Raw genomic sequence first — 21,651 nt, 5'->3', positions numbered from 1 at the left:
TCATTCTAACTCTATGAGAATCTGGAAGTTCTTCACCACAACTATATGGTGTAAACAAACCTTGACAGTTGAAGACTGTACACTCTTTACCCCCAGCTACATCAATTAAAGCATCTAAACTGCATTTAACATCTGAATTAAATATAGTAACTATTCAATTTAAAATACAGAATAAATATAGATTTACAGATTTTAATCTCTGTTTTGTCTTTCTTTGTTTCTAGTTACGCCAACGAATGAGAATCTTGGGTCCAAAACTTCCAGCTCGACCAAAGTGTCTGGTCTTCAGCGTAGCCAGGAACAGAGTAACGACGTTTCGTTTGTCCCGCCGATCTCAAGTCCGACTCCTGCGTCGCCCCCTACGGGGTCTCCTGCCCCTGCTGCGGCGGCAGCCCCCCCGCCTAGACCGCACCCTATCTCCCCAAACCCTCTCAGTATCAAGAAGGAATCTGTGCCCCCAATCCCCACCCCTCCCCTTCTGAGGAACCAATCACATTCACTGGAGCACAGACTCCCTCCCCCGTCGCACCACAGCCGGCCAATCATCAGTCATCATCATCATCCTTCGCCTTACAGCAGTCTTCACGACATCAGGTTAGTAACTTTTTTTATAATAAACTTTAAATTAAATGTATTTATGTATATGTGTGTGTGTGTGTGTGTATGTGTGTGTGTATATATATATATATATATATACATACAGTAAATATGTAATTTAAACAGTTTTAGATCACATTTATTTTGTAATAAAAACTGAAAATTCTTCACTTATATTTTAACTCCATGACAGCTATAAGTTCATAAATTGTCCTAATATGAATATTGTTTCTCATATTCTGTCTTTTCTTTGTAATCACAGCAACAACCCTTCCACTCTTCCTCCCAAACACCACCTGCCTCACTCCCCTCATCATCTCAGCGGCCTCCCGTCTCCTGCTCCTCCTCTTCCTCTCTCCATAGCCGGTCTGCCTTCCTCCCACTACTCCCTTCACTCGCCCTCTCACATCTCCAGCCATCCGGCCATGTTCGCCACCCCTGCTACACTGCCTCCTCCGCCCACCCTACCGACCAACAGCCTGGTGGTGCCAGGACACCCTGCCGGACCACCCTATCCAGGTAACAAAAAATAAATAAAAAATCCCAAAACTTTTTACGGTGTAGTTGGTGTGAGATTTGAGAATATTTATGACAACCAGTAGGTTTAGTTCTGCAATATAACAAATTGATAAAAATATTGAATTTGCATAAGGGTGTGTATACATTGCAGTTTACTCTGCATCGAAGAATGCTGCAAATCCACTGATTTCAATTTGGATGGTGACTTGGGGGAAAAGAAATTCAAAGCATGAAAAGAATTCAAATGTTTGCAGTGAAAACTTTAATTGCAATGCACTTTGACATTAGCATCCATTGACCAATGAGAATGGAAGGTCCGGTTTTTACCTAGCTTTTACCAAACCGGCAGAATACATTTAATGCATTTCTGTTCCTGAAATACTCTGTTGCAGCTTTTTTCTAGTGTTTTAGTGCCCAAAAGTTGGACCACAAAAATATAAACATTGTTTATTCATCTAATGTATTAAATTTATCCCATTTTGGAGACTTAAATTAGCATATTGTAATGCTAGTCTACACACATTTGGTTCCCACAAATCTAGTGACACTTCCTAGTTACTATACTTTAATTTCTCGATATAAATCTCCTCTGCTTGTTGACAAATAACCCATGTTAAAGCTTTACAAACAGCTTTACAGGCACAGTATTCAGTAACAACAGCATTGCTCTTAAATTCTTTTCAAGATTTTTCAAGAGCGAGGCGAGATGGGGCACGCTTCAGAGGTCAGCATATGAAAAATGTGGTCCTGTTTCTACAGTATATGATACCTGTAATAAAGAAGGATGCTACACTGTTCTTTTCTAATATCTGGATCCTGTGCCTCAGAAAGGCACTTCAGCAGTAAAATTCTGTTTTAATGGCTTCTATTTTACCTTTGACAGTAATGTCAGTTTTTAAATGCCTTGTTTGATACAATATATACTATATGCAAAATTTGAGATGAAAATTATACCTGCCCTTTTCATCTCTGCCTTTCCTTGTACGGTAAGTGTATTTTTTTGTTGATTATTGGCTTTTAGACGCCAATTCCAGACAGTTCAGTGCTACATGCTAATCTAAATCTAAAGCTCAAGTGTAGAAATAACAAGGTATTTAATAAAAAATAGTATATTTAAACATGCAGTTAGCCTCTACAGTGTAATCCTTTCTGTAGCTGCCATCACTAAAAACATAATATCTTAGATCACTGTAAAAAACCAAGTGTAGACTCTAAATTAAAAGTTTATATTGATGTCTTTTAAAAGCATCAAGCAAGTGCTTAAAGATTTTTTTTTTAAGCTTTAAAAAGGGTCTTAAAGGAATAGTTAACCCAAAAATGAAAAAATTGTATGCAAACCTGTATGCATTTGTTTCTTTTGTGGAACACAATTAGTTTTTTTATATTTACTTTGTCTATACAATACAATGTGGTCAAAATAGGTTTGTTTGTATTCTGCAGAAGAAAGTAATTCATACAGGTTTGGAACGACATGAGGGTGATGACAGAATTTTCATTTTGGGGTGAACTATCCCTTTAAGTCAATATAAGAGTCTGTGTATGTCGGGTCAAGTGTGTGTGTGTTTTCTGCTGAGGTGACTCTCGGTTCTCTCTTGTCTTTAGATACCAGCCTGTTGATATCTTTCAACCAACCAATCATGTATTGCCAGCCTCATTCGGGGATTCTGATTGGCACATTGTCACAGGCAACTCTCTTACCTCCACCAATGAGTCCTCACGTAGAAAACCCTCACACCTTGAATTGGAGAAACAGAGAAAGCCAGGTGACTACCCTCTTTCGCTTCTTCCTACCGCTGTTGTGAAAACTCACTGGCCGCCCTTGCCTTTTTTTTTCTTTTCCCTCCCGTGTCTTCCCCCTCTCCCCCCTTTCCCTCCTTTTTCCCTTCGCTCTCCTTTCTTGCAGAGCATGATCTTCTGCGGCAGGAGCTGAACAACCGCTTCCTGGTTCAGAGCTCGGAGCGAGGTCGGGGGTCGGCTCCAGGGGCGACAGGGTCGCCGTTGGCCCCTGTGTCGCTCCTCCGGGCCGAGTTTCACCAACATCAGCATATGCACCAGCACCAACACACGCATCAGCACACCTTCACGCCCTTCCCTGCCAGTCTGCCCCCGGCAGCCATCATTGGGCCGCCCACTGCACCTCCCATGGTGCGTACCCCAGCCAGAAATGTGAGGATAAGTAAAAACGGATAGATTTTACTCCCTTCCTTACCTCCCTATTCCCACTTAAAATTCTCCAACCTATTTAAAACAAGCCGGCCATTATATTCTTCCAGCAATTGACACTCACAATCGTGTTGACGTACTGAATATCAGCACGGCCACATCACCGTCATGTTGATATTCGGACTAACAGCACGAGTAACTTCTATTTGGCATATATGGCAAGTTATTTCATCTACCGTTGCTCCTTTGACTAAAAAAGTTACAAACAAAGCCAAAACAGTTAAATGTAAGGGAGCAACGCACAGACTGGCAGCCTGTTTGGAACATAGCAAACACTGACAAGCGAACTGATGCAAACTGTGAAGCGGAACAGCGTTCATTCAATCATAATAGCGCACCGGAACTAATTGTTGTGCAATAAGTAATAGAGTTTACAACCCACTACTGAGGCTTAAGGCACATCATGAACCAAGCCTGATCTTAAACAGAGGCCACAGGGTTGAAACAGTTTTACAGCACCATCTCGATGACATAACCGATACCCATCATCCTAACAAGATAAACTATTGTCCCATGACAACCACAAATATTGTAGCTCTTCCCCTAATAAAAACCCTTTTTGCTGCCATGTTGACATGCCGTACTCGTTGCGCTTTTATAGTGTGAGCCAGAGATGTTTTATTGCTTTCATATGAGCAGAATGGTGATGTTTCTGAGTGCTGGGGGCTGTTTGAGAAAAACAGGAGGCAGACAAAGTCTTATGGCGTGACTGAGGTACAGACAGAGCTCATTCTATGTGACACATTCAAAGCTTGCGGTCAAAACATAATGACCTCACCGCAGATGAAAGTCATGACATCAACGGGGTTGTTTTGATAAAGCGTAATTGCTTCCGTGTGCAAAGCGGCTATTAGAGGCAAACTTTGGCAGCCTGTAATCAGATAAATTCAGCTCCTCAAAGTTAGCTAGCCATATGAAATGCATTCAGATCTCTGAAACGTATTCAAACAGGAACGAGAGCGTCTTATCTGCATACTATCGATGCTGTCAACCAATCCAAAAGATATTATGTCAGAGCACTAGATGAAAAGTAAGGCATTTTTGAATCATAGATTACCATCTCCAAAGATTAAAATCTGCTAGCATATTAGCTTAAAACATGCCATATGTTTGTAGTTTGCTGTTCGGAGAACTGTTTCATCAGAAATTGAAACACTGAAATAGCGATGAAAATGTCTTATCTCTTGTGCTGAATGACAAACACACCACCACACCTTCCTCGAATGTTTTACAAGATGCAAGTCTTGTTGCTGAACTGCTATTGTTGAATTCTTTCAACACCATGTGTTTAAATGTGATGTTTTCTACTGACAAATATACTGATGATTGATTTCTAAAGCTGTTTGGTTTAAGAGTCTATGCATAAGAAAGAAATGTTGTGTTTACTGGGGTCAATATAAAAATAACAGTTTGATTTTTAAGTCAACATGAGATCAGAAATAACCCAATTTACTTCCTTTATGCATGTTCCTCGTCCTATTGTGCATAATTCATTGGTACATGTTATTCCAAAGAAAAAATATTCTTTCCTGACAAAGGAAAAATACCTTTTGTTATATTCAAAAATGTGTCAGTTCAGGAAAGTAAAGTGGGTAGCGAATGACATTTCATGTTGACTTTGAACACTAACACGCTTCATATAATGTCTGTCTTGTTTTCTTTTCTTTCTTCCCCTCTTCCTAGCTTTTCTTATGTAAAGATTTAATTGTTTACAGATGTAATATTGAGCCTTGATTTGCCAAAGCTGTTTGTTATAAAGCTCTGACAGGGGCTGTGAATTATGAAGCACTGTTTTTTATAGACCACTATAAACCTTTGCTGTATTTACTCGGCAAGTGTTAACCATAAAGCAGGCGTGCGGCCCTCGGAAGGATCACAGAAGTGCAACACGCAGGGAAGCCAGATCAGCGATTTTCTCAGCCAGGGCAACCTCATGTGTTTGATTTAGGCTAATTATCACCACACATTCATACCATGCAGGATAAAAGCAGCTTATGCCTGCTGATCTGTTGGAATATAAAGTCTGTATCATAAGAGGGCTGTGGTTCAAGCGCTCCCGCTTTTTAAAGAAACACACACACACAGTGTGTCCTAAGAGTTTATCCACTTTTATTACAATCATCTGAGACATAAGACGAAAGGCTTCTGTAGAAACAACACTATATAAGTGAGTTTGTAAAGGATTTGTATGTTTATGTAAAAAAAAAACATGGGGTACGAAAGGCTTGAACCAGTTGAATTAAGGTGACTTAGACACTTGTTTTATTAACATCATAGAAAATGTTGCAAAATAAAAGTCCTGAAGTTAAGTATGAATTTTTAAAAATATATTTATGAAAAAATAATTATGGGGGTTTTACATTTTTATGGACGCATTTTAAAACATTTATATATTTAATTACAATGATGATTAAAGTTATGACATTTTATTTCCATCACATTTAATATGAATTTCTATGATCATAAACCATTTCAGCTTATTTTTTTAAATGAGTCTTGACTCACCAAATACAGAAATACAAATACATCACCATATTTACATGCCTTTTTTTTTTGTTGCTATCCTATATTTACGCTGCTATCTTTACTCTCAAATTGTACTGTTTAACTTGACTTGAAAGAGTTACTGTTCTATATGTATTTCTTAACTGTATAGGAATGACACTGCCACGTAATAAATGGCTCATGTCAATTTAATTGGAAGTGAAGGGTGCCTTTCATTTGTTTAGCAATCTGGTTTGACTCTTTTGTGAGCGTATTCCCACACTCTGGGTTGGCTCTGTGAAGCCTGTGCCAGCTGCGGCTGCTGTGGTTTTCTTTCATGTGACATTGAATGGCTGTTTTACTGTGTAATTGTTTTATTAAAAGGGTGTAATTTATTTGAGCTTCATCTGCTTTTTATTTGACTATGTAAGCACACTGCAGTAAAACTCTCTCATGTTTTTGAATACAGATGCCTTTGATTTCGTTGATATGTTTTTAATTTGCGCTCTCTCTCTCTCTTTCTGTCTCCCTCTCTCAGTTCGACAAGTACGCCCCAAAGCTGGACAATCCTTTCTTGAGACATTCAAATGTAAGTGCCAACTTGTTTTGACTGCATAACCCTTGCTTTGACTGAAGATGAAACAGATTGTCAGTTTTGTTAACTTTGAGACATATGCCTATTTGCATGTTTTTAAGCTTGCTTGGTTTGATGTTGTTTTCAAATATACAGGATAGAATGGTTGTCATAGTTTAAAGAGATGATAGATGCCAAAGAGTTTTGTAAACTTTACATTTACATTGCTTTTTCTTTGCAGTTCTTTCCCTCCTACCCGCCAACAATGCCGGGCATGCCTCCATTGCTTCCACATTCAGGGCCCTTCAGTTCACTGCAAGGCGCCTTCCAGCCAAAGGTTAGACCTCAACTCACACTATGGCTTCACATCATGTGGGAATGTAGACAAAACTGTTTTGACTTGAGCAGAATGAGAAAGAGAGCATGTGGTTGGTTCAAGATTACAAGATTAGGATGTCAAAATATAAAAATTTGGCCCATAAAAAAAATCTCCAAGTTGGTAGCATGATCACACAGATGTGAGCGTAAGAACGGTTTCTAAATATGAATTGTTTGCCAGATGAATCTGGAAATTTTTCTGAAAAACAAAGGATTGGTCTCGTCTTTTTCAGTTAGGAGAATGGAAGTTACATTTCCTCCCATTTTACAGAACTAGTGATGCGCTGAAATAATTTTTATCGGAACTGAAATTAAAGTTTTAATTTAGCCAAAAGCGAAATCAAAAATAATGTTAATAAATTGGAGTAATTGTATATTTGAACTTGGTGTGCTGTTCAGGCTGTTGTGATCACAGATGATTAACCAGTTGTAGTACAGTTCTTTTTTTACATATTACTACTCTAACATTGTTTTGGTCACAAGAGCTTCCACACTGTTGACGTTTACCTATTGTAGTTTGTAGTAACATTGTGGTCACAAAATACATGCTGACACAGTTAAATGTGCCACCAGAGAAGCAATTATGTTTTGGTCAATGATTGATTTCATCCCTCCAAAACTATTTAGGACTGAACTGATCTTTTTTTTTTTTTTTTCAGTTGACAATTTCAGTACGTCACTATACAGGCTTCTGAAATTTTCAAAGCATAGTTGCTTAGAACAGATCCAATCGGAGCCGTAGTCTAGCATTGTTAGCCTTGTTAAACCTCAGATGCTCATCTGAGAAAGATAGATTTGAATCTGGGTTGGCTCATGTCCAAGGCTGCGTTCAGACTGTCAGTCCAAATCCGAATTTTGTGAATGTCCGATTGAAGTCCAATCAGATTTAGCAAGTGTTAATGGCAAAAAAAAATCACATGAAATGCAATTTTTACAAATCCATTTCATACAGATTTAAAACAACGAATACAACCCTCTTATGTTTCTACTGCTGCCTCAGCTTGGGAGGGTTACTTTAAAAATGTATTCGGTTACAGTTACAAATTACTTCGTAAAAAAAGTATTCAGTAACGTAATCCAAGTACATATGAAAGAAATGTAATCTGATTACTTTTGGATTACTTCAACGTCGTATAGATATATAAAGAGAGAGTGTGAGAGAGAGAAATTTGGGGGGATCAACTTTACTATAAATAAATTGCATTTTTAAATTTTAATTATTTCTTCTCAATTTCTGCAAGTTTTTAAATTTTACACGTTCCATACTTTTGAATGGGTCTCAACAATAAAAATATTTTATAAATCTGATCTTATCTATTGCAATATTATTATTGTTGTTGTTGTTTAGAGCTTAAAAATATAAAAGTGACATCAGATCATAAACAAACTGAACAAGCTCTGCTTTAATTATAATGTTTAGCATTTTGGTCACTTTTAAAACCTATTAAAACTAAGCAATCATGTCTCATTTCCACAACTTGAGAAACACACAGCCCTGAATATATACATGTAAAGGGCTATTCAGACATCTAGTGGCTACAGTATGGTATTACAGATTATTTTTTAGTCCTTTGATAAAGAAAGTGTTAGCTGGAAGGCAGAGTTTGCACTGTACAACCATGTTGTTTGCATTTTCTTCTTTGAAAACAAAATAGCAGTGAAATTTCCATGAATTGAAAGCATTTTTCCCTGCGGGAAGCATCATTTCAACTAGCAGCAGTGATTCAATCTGCATCTGAGGAGATTGTAGACGGGTGTTATTTGCGCATGCACCAGCGGGTGGCTCACATGAATCATCACTGGCAACAGAACCAGGAAATACTGTATAATCAAGCAGAGCTTAATATGTGTTATTATGGCAAAATAATGATTTATTTAGTTTTAAATTAAACCATTGTAATCCTGATAGTATCCCCCCTTTTTTCAAAATGTAACTGTAATCTGATTACTACGTTTTTTGATGTAACTGTAACGAATTACAGTTACTGGATTTTTGTATCCTGATTACGTAACGCCGTTACATGTATTCCGTTTCTCCCCAATCCTGCTTACCTACCAACGCAAAGTCATTGCCATGGAAGCCAATGCAGATATTCTGGAAAACGAAAGAGCGGCATGGGACACACAAATCAGATCTGAACAGTTGCGATACATGTGTGGACAGTCAAAAAATTTAGATCATATTCCAAATGGATACACAAATAATCAGATTTAGACTGACAGTGTGAACGTAGCCTCAATCCCTTTTCTCTAGCCCAATAATTTCCTGTCACATCTTTACATTTGCTGAAAAAAAAAAAAGTAACAAAGTCCAAAAACAAAAAAGGGGTTCAGATACCATTAATTTAAAACATTCCCCATGTATCCCTGGTATCATTAGCATTACATTCTCTCTGTTTTCTGTATCGAGTAGAAATGTGGCATGTCCCCTAATCTAGAGCCCAGCCTCACCTTACCATTAGTATTCAGGGTGCTTTCAAATCCCACACAGCTGCATTTATACTGCAGACACACTGAGAAATCTACCACTGCCACTTTCTCCACTAATGGATTATGCAAAGAGGCATAGGCTCAATAACCTGCTGGAGGCTTTTGTGTTAACTTTAGACTTAGCACTGTGGTCTTGAGCAGGCTGGTTAGTGTGTGTGTGTGTGTGTGTCTTTTTGCAATGTGTGTGTTATATAGCTTTCTCTCACTTGGTGTGTACTGTAATGGTTTTGACCATTTTTGTCTTAAATAACTCTCACTATTGTGTTAGCTACCAGTCAAAGGTAGAGCAAGTCTGAAATTTCCAACAAGTATGAAGGTTATTAGTATAAATGACTGTGGCATCCATGAAACTTGGGACTGAAGTGAAGTTTTAAACTTTAGACTACACCCATGATGATTCACATGATTTATTTTTTCCTGAGCTGATGTGTTTCCTTTTATAACATTAAGTTTATAGGCTTATGTTCTATTTAAATAGCCAATAGGCTTTAGTCACATCACAGCAGTGAACTATGATTTGCTAATTTGCTTGTCTTTTTAAAAAGCAATATTCATATGTTTTCTGGTCTAAAAATTAAGATGTTTTTGTTGCCAGGTAGACTAAAGTCATCACACCAAGGAGCCAAAAATGCAATGCAGTGGAATATCTCTAAACAGTGCATGGTCGAAAATAGTAAAGAAACTGACCTCAGTGTCATGCTATGTTCTATTAGCTTTATCTAAAAAGGTCATAATTTTCTCTCCAGGCCTCAAACCCTATTGATGTTGCAGCAAGACCAGGAACGGTCCCCCACACTCTCCTTCAGAAGGACCCGAGGGTAAGCCGCCCACTCTGGAGATCCACTTAAGAGATTAGCCATTACAAACTAATGAGGATTGTGGTGTTTTCAGCATTTCATGAACTTGAACTTTGTTAAAAAAACATTTTTCTCTATTTCTTTTCCTCACAGATAACAGATCCTTTTAGGACTTCAGTAAGAGTAAGCATCATATTTTCATTCTCCTTCAAATCCCTACATTTTCCACCTTAAACGCCACAGCCTTTGTGCTAATGCTTTGAAATTTCTGCTTCGCTCATGTCAGAAGCCAGGTAAATGGTGTGCAGTGCATGTTCAAATCGCCTGGCAGATCTACCACCATCAGCAGAAGATGAAAGTAAGTTCTCTCGGAAGTCAAGAAAAGGTTCAGAAAAGACTTCTCCTTGTCTCTTTCTTTAATATAATGTAGCCTTTAGTGTAAGCAAAGTACAAGAATGCATAAGTTCACTTTGTAATGATTCATGCATTAAAGTCTGAGTAATTTTCCCTCATTAGGGAAGGTTTACATTTGAATTTTGTACACTCACATATATCATAAAGTCACATTGAATATAACCTCAAAATGACGTTTGTTTCTCAAAAGCAGATGCACTTGGACCCGCATAAACTGGACATGAATGGAAAACTTGATCTATTCAGCCGTCCTCCAGCTCCAGGCGTGTTCCCTGGGTTTCCCTACCCTCATGACCTGGCCAGACCCCTCTTCTCATCAACAGGTGTGTGAAGAAAACTTGAAATCAAACTTGACTCTATTTACTCTCTCAGTACACATTCCTGGTCTCATTATTCATAAGGTTATGCATAAAATTAAATCCTACCATACATGTTTTTCTCATTGAATATCCAGTAAAATGAGCAACAAACAACATGTCATATTGACTTTAAAGATAAAAAAAAGATGACTGTTTTAGATAAAAAGTTGCAGTTACACAACCTTTCCTGGAAATAATTCCCTTTCCTGCTGTTAAGGGAAAGCCTGATGCTGAAATCACTGTTAGACCTGACCACTATTCTACTTATATTTACTGAATTACAGAACTATATTTATAATGCAATCAAGATACTGCCATCAATCAAAGATTTATCTTGTAAATTATACTGCAATATCTTTATTGGTATGTCTCCAGTATAATAAAAATGGATTTGTATTTTCTCATTTGCATGTTGTTATTTTGAACGTTGTCTTGGCCTGACGCTGGGGCTACAGGCATGAATATAAATGCTTTTACCTGATATAATTGACTGGTAGCTCTTTGTTGAAGGGCAACATGAGCGTGTCTGCCCTTTGGATTGTAATTATGCAGCGTGGTGTCATGAAGGAGCTTGTAATTGGTTTCTTCATTAATGATACACACTAACAAATGACATATGAATAGACAGTTGACCCTTTGAAATGCAACCTGAACACTCAATCTAAGACATCCTTTTTATTGTCTGGGCAAACTACTCAGTTTCCCATCCTATTACTGGTAGTCCCACCCCAAACTCACACCATTGGTTGAGCCAGGTTTGCTTCTAACCTCTCTTGTCTTATTGTGCAGTACAGTCAAACCAAAAATTATTCAGACACTAGTGGGTGCAGGACACTATTTATCTAAGTGAGGATAGCAAAATAAAGTAAACTGTGACACATTATACTCAAAAATTCTTCATACAGTGGACTACCAGTAAAATTGATAAAAATTTGGGACCAAAAATTATTCAGACACTTTGACCTGACCATGTTTTGCTTAAGTGTTATCTGACATAATTAAGATTCTTTTTTTCTGACACAGTTTAACTCTGAGATCTTGTCATATTTTAGGACCATTTTTTTAAGCTATAGTAAATAAGCTGTAATAATGAATGCAATGTTCAAGGTGTCTGAATAAATTTTGGTTTGACTGTATATAGAGGCTACATCTACTTCTGTTGTGGTGAATAATTTAGCTGTTTGGCTTTTTTAACTGTTTGCTGTATTCAATAGGATCGGGACATCCAGCTGCTTCGCCCTATGGACCATCTCCTCACCACGCTGGTTTCCTGCCTCCTAGCCATTTGGCAGGTAAGTGTAAGTAAACCACCATTTTAATTAGTTCTTCTTCTCTATGTCTTTCTGTAATTCAAATGTAATACATTCATCTGATGTTGAAATCATTTTTTATTTGATGCAAACATAAGCAAGACAAAGAATGACAGAAATGCAATATGTTCCATATGCTGTAGTGCTGCATACCTCAGTAGTGATCATTCAGCTGTAAAAGCACATCTTTCCACAAATTTTCCACACCAAATTCCAAAAAAAAAAAAAAACATTTTGTCAGAATCAGTCATGGCCTAGTGTAGAACCTTTAGAAAACATGACAAATTGAAAATACTATATTATATTCCTCATAGCCTTGTTTTTGTTTTCGTCAAATAAAATAAAATGTCTACACTAAGGCCTATTAGTCTGGTATCAGTCGGCTCAGAAGTGTCTCCCCAAAGGGTCAGATATTATCAATTTAACCTTAACTTTCAAAATGTTTTTAACAATATGATTAATAAATTATTTGGAAACTTGTATGTATGGTCTTATTTGATTTGTTAGTGTTTGGAAAAATACTTCATAAGCAAAATTACTTCAGATATTAAAGCTTGATATTTTATCTTTAATGTAAGTTAATTTTTTGCTGAACTGGCAGGTGTATAAAAAAGCAAAAGCTAGTGAAAAAACTGCCACTACCATAAGACAAAATACACTTGTATTCAAGATATGATATAATACAATGCAGTGATATAATATATAATGCAGTGTACAATGACCATGATTTTTTTATATATTATTATTATTAAGTGTCTTTTATCCAACAAATTATTTTTCCCCCCACATTTTGTGTCAGAGACCGTTCTGACCAAAACTCAACCTTTGTTTCCCACAACAAAATACAGTATATTTTTCCATCAATCCCTTTTTACTGTGCTCTGCTTCGTTCAGATAGTGTTCCCCTACAGTTTCTATCAGATATGTTATTTGAGTTTGGTGATGAATGCTGATTTCACACAGTGAGCTTTCAAGTCAATCCAATTTGAGTTCATAAATACCTGGGGCCCAAAGGAAATGGAGAGAAAACTAGTAAAATGCAGAGCTGGTTGAGGTGTTGCCTAGTAGTTAAAGCTCAGGACTGGTAATCAGAAGGTTTCTGGTTACTGAGTCAAAAACTTATCACTATTGTGCCCTTGAGCAAAGCACTTAACTCCAGGTTGCTCCAAGGGGGATTGTTCATGTAAATTAGTGTATTGTGAATTTCTTTGGATAAAAGCATTTTCTAAATGACTGCTTGCTTGCTTAAGTACACTGTGGATTAGTCATAAATCCATTCCTGGAGTTCAGGAATTTAAATTCATGTTCCACATAGAAAACACTGAATTGTGTTTTTTACTTCAGTGGGCTGAAGGTTGTTTGTTTTGTATTTGATTTAATTATATATTAATGCATCTGCATTAATGATTTGGGCTCCTTCATCCCTAGCAAGGTAAGTATTAATACATAGCTTAATAGGGGTAAGGGGTAAGTAGATGGAAGGATCACAGAAACTTTTAGAGGAAATGGGAGACACATGAGCTGTTTTGCTAGCTTTCATTTAATCATTTTCCACATCAGACATTTCAAAATGTCCCTAGCAATCGCACACCAATCAGGTATCGCTCTTCATGCCAGCACCTCTCACTGCCTAATCCGCAGCCAGTGAACACTCTCCAACAGTCTTACTGGGAGAAATAAACAACCCTTAGGGAGTTAGAATAGCAGCAGTAACAGTGACGCAAAAAACAAAGCTGGCTTGTAAGAGAAAAGCCGGTTGGAATGGTCGGGCACCTCCGGCCCCGCGTCGCTAATCCCTGTTTGGCATTTTGCAGATCCATTCAGTCGCTCCAGTACCTTTGGCGGCCTCAGCAACCTTTCAAGCAGTGCCTTCGGTGGATTAGGCAACCCAGCCCTCGGTAAGCCCCGGCCCCCGGCCTCTAGCTCGACTCAGTGCAGCACAGCTTAGCTGTAGACCACAGAGAGTGCAGAGGGAATAAAAAGGAGGTGGGAATGAAAGAAAGGCACTTAGCTTTGCTGCAAATGCAAAATGAGAGTTAAGGGAAGCAGGGGAGGCAGGCATTACCGCAGACAGGCCTTTGCCAAATTCACACCCCAACTCAAACTCGCAGCCCAACTGGTTTATCATTGCTCTTGCATTTATTAGTTTCTCGCAAAGTAGGGGTTCGCCATATCTCATTTCCTCTCCCTTCTTCCTTCATTGGCTGAACGGGACTACTTTTAGTGAAACTGATTGCATTGAAATAGAATCTCTATGGAACGCTTTGCTTTTCATAGCTTTTGACCCTGCTGGGTCATTCATTTGTTCTTTGCTGAAAAGTCTTCAAAAGCAGCCCTTGGTACCCCATTTGTAGAAGAAACTGCGCCATTAACCTTTCAGTTTGTGTATGCAGAACCTTGACAGAACTGGACATTGATCTGTTAAACTGATGTTATGTTTCTTGTTATTTCAGGGGCCAACAGTGTGTTTGGACCCAAAGAGGGTCCAGGGCTGCATGGTCTCAGTAGTCCTCATCACGACACCTGGAATCGGCTGCACCGGACACCGCCCTCCTTCCCGACCCCTCCACAGTGGCCCAAATCTGCAGATGCAGAAAGAAGCAGCTCTGCAAACAGCCACGATAGAGATAGAGACCGGGAGCGAGAGAAAGAAAAAGAAAGGGAAAGAGAAAAAAGGGACTCTTCTGTTGGGAAAGAGGAGAAAGAAAAAGACAGGTTGGTGTTGCTGATTTCATGAAGCAAAGCGTCTTATTTTGCCTACTTTTTGTCTCCTAATTCAACTAATGATGGGTTCTTTCCTGTTGCAGAGACTCTTTAGATCGTAATCGCCATTCAAACCGCTCCTCTCCAGCTTCCGCTCCAGTTAGCTACCAGATCAGCAGCCTGATCCGCTCAAATAGCCAGAACTCGACCGACTCTGGCAGACACCGCAGTGGCAGTGCCGACCGCAACCGAGAGCCTGAGAAAGAGCATTTGGAGCGCCAGCGAGAGGCAGGCATTTTAGGAGACGTAAAGGTGAAGGAAAGTCGTTCTCCAGGGAAGGAGATCACAGACAGACGTTCCTCAGATGACTCTCTCAAATCCATTCACCGATCGCCCTCTCCTTACTCGAAAAATGTCCTTAATGATGCAGGAATCAAGATGGGTATCCCACAACCGCTACCGATTAAAGAAAGTGAGAGGGATCGAAAGGAAACCAGCTCAGGGGATCTGCTACACAAGGTGAAGAACGACATGAAAATCAAGGAGGAACGCAAGGAAGAGCAGGACGTGATGGTGATTGGATCTGAAGCTGCCACTAAGCCTCAAGTCCCTCCTCCACCTCATCAAACCACACCAATAGCTCATCACCACCATGCACTATCCCAACAGCCTCCTCCGCCATCTCCTCGCTGTAGCGACCCTCCGACACAGGCCTCGCTTCACGGAGTCCCCATGCCGCACTCGCTGCCGCTCACTCTTAGTGCCATGCATCAAATGGGGAGTCTGAATGCGCTTGAACGCACCCGCATGGCACCTTTTATGGGAGTCAGCCCTCTTGCAGCAGGTCGAGACCGCCTTCCACATCCGGCGTTCTCCTGGGATCCTCTACGAGAGGCTTACCGAAACCTCGACCTACAGCGGCGCATGGACTTCCAGCTTCGCTCTGAACCTGGACACCGGTTCCCTGGCATCTATGATCCAGAACGGCCCTATCGGGATCGGGAGCCACATGACTACTCGCACCATGAGCACCTGCTGGAAGTTCGGCGGGAACAGGAGAGACTGAGACAACAGGCTGAAGAAAGGGAACGGTTGCATTTACGGGAGGAACTGGATCGGGCAAGGCTTCACCAACTTCATCAGTCGCCCATCGAAGGACACTTACCCCACATGCCACCATTTATGTCGCACCTTGGCGGGATGCCGTACCCAAGGCTTAGCCCTTCAACAGGACATAACGGACTTCTTAACCGGACACCCCCAACTGCAGCACTAAGTGCCCCACCACCTCTGGTACCCTCTGGTGCTGCCAGATCAGCGTCGCCAAGACGGACTACGCCAATCACCACCCAGGACCCTCGGGAGTACTCACCGTCACGCAACCCCAAAGAAGTGGAGGCACGGTAACATACTAGGAAGGAAAATGCCTCACTTGAATTGGACACAGGCAACATGCACTTATTTTCACACAAAGTAGAGTAAATGATAAATAAATATGTGTAATTTGTACAAAGATTTGTACCTTGGAACAAGCACATCAACCGGCTTTTTTAATTGATTGGAGTAGAAGAAATGAGTTGGTAGCTCCAACTCTTGGTAGCTCCGAATATAAGACATAAACGTGAACTACCAAACAGAAATTTGATATTAATATATTAATCCAATGCCTTTTCAGTTTTCAAGTGAAAAGACATTCTGAAATTTGTTTGTACATTTCCTATCCTTCATGTACAGACATTTTTTTTTATGTATTTGCATTAAGTTTCATTCGTTCCCTGCCCTGTATTTATCCTAGTGAGCTGCCTGATATGGATGTCTACATATCTGAATTGGTATGAACTCACTGTTTGACAGTTGATTTGCTCTATGGTACCTGGAGATATTCAGTGCTGACCATGTACAAAGTTACATTTCGGAGGTTTTTTTTTTTTGAGATATGCAGACAAATATGCATTACAATATTCTTGTTTGGTTTATGTAAAGTTTAAAGATATTGTAAATATCTTGTTGATATTATTCGGAACGAAATGACATTGTACATTTGTTAGGCTTTTTAAATGTTTCTAAAAAACAATGAAATTAAACAGAACCACTTCCAGGTTGAGAACCATGGTGACGGAGCTGTCCAATCAAATGGGGTTAAGGTCATGGCGATGCAATCTATGCAAAGAGGATTAAGAGAGTTCTGATTGGACGGTTGTCAAAATGGAGTTCTAAAGTGAGAACCTGGATACCTGTTATTCATTTGTCCAATTAAGAGCCAATGAAACAAACAGCTATAAACTTCCGGGTCATAAAGGAACTGCTTTAGCAGTTAACACTTCTCCAGCCACAGAACCTGGACATCTGGGAAACATATTGGAATGGTTGGGGTGGCAATAGACTCTTTCTGTCGACCTTGTGGTGTTGTGCAGTTGTTTTTCTTAGACTCTTGTATACAAAACAAGTAGAGCTTTAGGCGTGAAAAAATGAAAATGAACATTCATGGTTTAAAAATGTATGGAATAAAGGTTGGACCTTATATCTGCATACCTGTCTACTATTTAATTGTCGTCTTCTCACTGAATGTTGATGAAGTGTGCAATGTTTCATACACAAGAATCTAACTAAGAAATGTCTAGGTCATAAGTAGTTTTTTGTGCATTTTTCACATTTATTTTCATGACAATGAAGCTTGTTTTACCCTATATTGAGAAAGAAAAACTTATTCTCATTATAAATGTAACAAGAATCACTGACTAATTTGTCTATAATATTATTTATCAATTTTTTAAAGTATTTTATTCTTAATTAGCATAAACTAGATTCAGTACAGCAGATACTACTGTGATTTATTCTTCAAAATGTATTTTACAAATGTACTTTGCAATTCAAATATTTATGCAAAAATTACTTGAAAAATAGGGTTAATTTTCTTCATGCAAAACATTATTTTCCATAAAATTTGGGCTGACATTTCTTGACAGTTTTCGTGAGTTTTCTTTATGCCTATTTAGGCAGAATATTCAGAATATTAGGCAGAGTCACTATTCACTATATTTTCACAGGAAAGAGCGTTTATATCAGCTCTGCTGTAGAGAGTAGGCCGAGAGTGGTGATGGGACAGGTCTGCAACACGATATTGATTTTCTGCAAGTGCAGCTTTTGAGTGTTTGTGTTGCAGGTAACTGGTATTGACTCTGAGGCTAGTGCCGTATTGACCTGCGGTCTGGACTCATTAATGGGAGTGACGCCTGCTAATGAGCGATGGATCAAGAAGGCAAGGAAGAAGAAGTGAAAGAAACTGAAAAAGAATAGACCAAAGGTTGTCTGTCCTGCAAATAAGATGACGAGAGGTTACGGTCCCTCTAGTATTGACCGAGTTGCTCTATCTTTGTCTGTCTTTAACTTGCAATTTCATTCTCCTGCTATCTCTATCTTTCTTCTCCCCAACTGACAAACAATTCATCCTCATAACCATCCCTAACCGGCTCCATCTGGCGTGCCACGCTCTGGCCTGCCCTCGGTCCCGGCCCTCACCTCAAGTAATGGCAGCATGCGTCAGGCAGTGTGCAGTCATTAGTGATGTTATTGAGAATCGATGGTCTCCCCGCTGCGTCTGGCAGCCTATCTGGATGTGCTGCTTCAGAGAGGGCCATCGCCAGAGAGAGAGAGATAGACGGACTGGGAAAGCTGCCGTGAGGTGTATTGGAAAGAGAGTTAAATCGGGATCTGTTTCAATTTGGCCATGCTGTAATTGAGAGGGTTATTCCATAGACACTGAGCATCTGTGCCTCTCTGGCCTTCTGCTGTCTCCCTCTAATCAGCTAGTTAGCACTTTCCAGACCTGGACCGGATAAAGAAACCAAAGAGAAAATCTTAACGTTTATATTTTCTTCTCCTGTAACAGTTTGTTTTTGTCTTTTCAAGGACTCAACGTCTGTCTGTCTGTCTGTCTGTCAGTCAAGTGTTTGAGTGGTTTGGCTGGTTAACATGGTTCCTGCTAGCCTATGCCATGAATATTCTATCAAGCTGCAAAGAGCATTGTTCAAAAAAAAAAAAAAAAAAACCCACCAGTTTTTCTGACAAAGTAACATTTTTTTTCTAGCAAAATTTCAGTGTTAACGGACAGCTCTCTCCATGGACATTATTGTTTGGGAAATAGTCATTTTTCCAGCCTGCGTAGTGGAGCAGAAATTACACACTTGACTTGTCTTTCATACTGGCACACTGGCCAATTATCGGAGTATAAAATAAAGCAGAAAACATTTTTAACATTGACATTCTCAATTTCAGCCTAAAATTTTCAAATATTAATATCTCATACATTTTATTGAACCTGTTCAACTAAAATGTACCAAATAAAAAAAAAAATAATAATATATATATATATAGCTATATAAATAAACTACTTTTTTTTTTTTTTTTTTTTTTTTTTTTGTAAATATATGAAAATAAGTAGTGGATTATATATATACATATAATAAAGTAAAATAAAGTGAAACATTTAAAATACAGTGTACACAACAGTCTCCGCGCTCACAGCATCACAGACATTAATATATTAACGATTTATAAGATGAATCACTCTCTGGCCATTTGGGATTTTGGTATGGAGATAAAGGTTATGATTATAATTTTTTGGTAGTATTACACCACATCATGTGTGTATATTAGCACCATTTGTTGTTTTCTTGTGGTATGAGAGCATTTGGACCCGGAAGAGCTGCCGCGTGACGTCAGCCTTAACAACCGAATAGCATAGACTGATCTGTATAAAAAATAGACTATTACTACCTGACACCAGCAGAAATGGATGTTAAGTTTAGTTCTTACAACTTGAATTTTAAGGAGTGTCGGAAAACTAAGACAAAATCTGTATTTTTTTTTCTTTTTTCTTTTTTCTTTTTTCTCCCGTTTTCCCTCTAAATTTTCATCTACACCCTGAAAAATACACATACAGATGTGACGGTACCATGAAAGTATATATCATTTCCTCAATAACTGTGCTACTGTATTGACCAAAACCTTTGCAGACCATATAACACAGTGAAGCATTGACCTCAGACGGAGTGAATTCCAGACTGAAGTGATAGAATAGCATCTACGTCTCTCTACACCTCACTCCAGTAATGCTGTCAGACCATAAATGCTTCTGGAAAGAAACACATCCACTGCAAACAGGAACATATGAGGGAACGGAATGGAAACAAATAATCGTTCATTCTAAAAACAAGCAAGCCACTGAGATATGATGACATAGAGGGAGAAAATGAGAAAGAGTGGGTGTAAAGATGTAAAGTAGACAGGGAAAGATGGAGAAGGGGGGAAAGGAAAGAGAGAGAGAAAGAGAATTCCAGACAGACCAACTGAGCCCCAGCAGCCAAAATCATTTTTCCACTTTCATTCATTTTTTAACTGATTTTTTTCCTCTTTCTTCATGCCTCAGTGAAAGCTCGCTGCCTGACTCCTCACACTCGCATACACAGGCATCATTGTGTATACAAACCATAAAAGCCTATGAGAATTTATGCAGCTGGGTTCATCTGGCAGAGATGGAGGTTATAGTGGAGCGAAGCTGGCATGATATTCAGACGACCTGCAATCTGCGCTGCCAGTACAGGGTTGAGGCAAAGAGTAAATTGGTGGAGATAGATACTAATGCTCAATAGAGAAGGAGAGTATAAGAAAAGCTTTTTCATACACTGACATTTCTATTTGTTCAAATATAATGTCAGGATTTTTTAAGTTAAGGTTTGGTTGTTTGACACAGCCCTGTTAGCCCCTGTTGGTAGATGCTGTAACTACATGCTCAGTAGCCAAAAAGCACCGTTCTTTATTGATTGTGTTTAATAATGAATAATGAATAGTAACGAATAGCTGTCTGCAGGTAATATAGGTCTCCCCGATCTGCTCTGAAGTTCTCTAGAAGATTGTTTGGGTTCTCCATTGGGAAGCGAGACTTCTCGCATCAGACAGTGAAACTTTTGATTTATTTCCCCGTAAGCAATGTGTGAAATCCATAAACACTCACCCTGTTTGATTCTCACAAATATATGGATGTCTGCTTGTCCACGGCCTTCATATGGAGAAGGTCATTTTAGGTCTGCAGTCACATTCAGTGAATTATATTATTGCATATGATCCAAAAGAGACAAGTATTTTGAGGGAAAACAAACCTTTTATTTCAATAATTTATTCAAAAGTTAATATTATTTATGTGTACACTGTAAAAAAAAAAAAAAAAAAAATTTCATGACTTATCACAACATTCTTTTGTCAAATCGACTTCAATAATTAATGTGGTTCAGATAACATAATATTTTGAGTTTCTGTTGATTAAACCAATCACCTTCATTGTGTTAACTCAAATTTTTAATTTCAATGAACTCCAAATTTTAAGGCAACCAGGTAGCTTACTTTTTTAAGTTAAACCAACAATTCTTTTTTTCTTATTTTATTAAACTAAAAGTTTAAACTAAAGGGGATGGTAAGACTTTTTTAAAGATGTCTCATGCTCTGCTTGTATTTGTTAAAAAATACAGTAAAAACAGTTTTACTGTGAAACAGTACTATTTTCTATTTTACTATATTTTAAAATGTAATTAATACCTATGATGGCAAAGCTGAATTTCAGCAGCCATTACTCCAGTCTTCAGTGTCATATGATCCTTTTTTAACCCTTCTAACCGTTCTTTGATGTTTGAAATGTCTTTACTGTCACATTTGATCAATTTAGTGCATCCTTGCTGAAAAAAAAAAAAATTTAACTTTTAAACAGTAGTGTATATTGTAAGTATTCAATTGATAATGTAAGTTGTCCT

The 21,651-nt window shown here is 38.6% G+C and overlaps 1 protein-coding gene across 18 annotated transcripts in view; it reads left to right on the top strand.

The window, feature by feature from the left end:
* Positions 1-17,377, top strand: part of fbrsl1 (fibrosin-like 1) — a 312,510-nt gene extending 295,133 nt beyond the window's left edge. For 5 of the 18 annotated variants that reach the window (XM_051894126.1, XM_051894132.1, XM_051894131.1 and 2 more), the window contains 14 exons: positions 225-594; positions 860-1,116; positions 1,802-1,840; positions 3,020-3,282; positions 6,362-6,412; positions 6,639-6,734; positions 10,012-10,083; positions 10,216-10,245; positions 10,349-10,420; positions 10,667-10,799; positions 12,050-12,133; positions 13,960-14,043; positions 14,599-14,860; positions 14,953-17,377. In XM_051894126.1, coding sequence (XP_051750086.1) covers positions 225-594; positions 860-1,116; positions 1,802-1,840; positions 3,020-3,282; positions 6,362-6,412; positions 6,639-6,734; positions 10,012-10,083; positions 10,216-10,245; positions 10,349-10,420; positions 10,667-10,799; positions 12,050-12,133; positions 13,960-14,043; positions 14,599-14,860; positions 14,953-16,255 — 3,116 coding nt within the window. In that variant the 3' untranslated portion in view covers positions 16,256-17,377. Of the gene's footprint in view, positions 1-224; positions 595-859; positions 1,117-1,801; positions 1,841-2,718; positions 2,880-3,019; positions 3,283-6,361; positions 6,413-6,638; positions 6,735-10,011; positions 10,084-10,215; positions 10,246-10,348; positions 10,421-10,666; positions 10,800-12,049; positions 12,134-13,959; positions 14,044-14,598; positions 14,861-14,952 lie in introns of all 18 variants that reach the window. The other 13 variants (XM_051894133.1, XM_051894137.1, XM_051894143.1 and 10 more) reach the window with 11 other exon arrangements.
* The last annotated feature ends 4,274 nt before the right edge of the window (positions 17,378-21,651 follow it).

The sequence above is a fragment of the Ctenopharyngodon idella genome, chromosome 5, assembly GCF_019924925.1.
Source record: "Ctenopharyngodon idella isolate HZGC_01 chromosome 5, HZGC01, whole genome shotgun sequence".
NCBI lineage: Eukaryota > Metazoa > Chordata > Actinopteri > Cypriniformes > Xenocyprididae > Ctenopharyngodon > Ctenopharyngodon idella.
The sequence above is the reverse complement of the archived record's forward strand: the minus strand, read 5'-3'. Positions and strand labels throughout refer to the sequence as shown.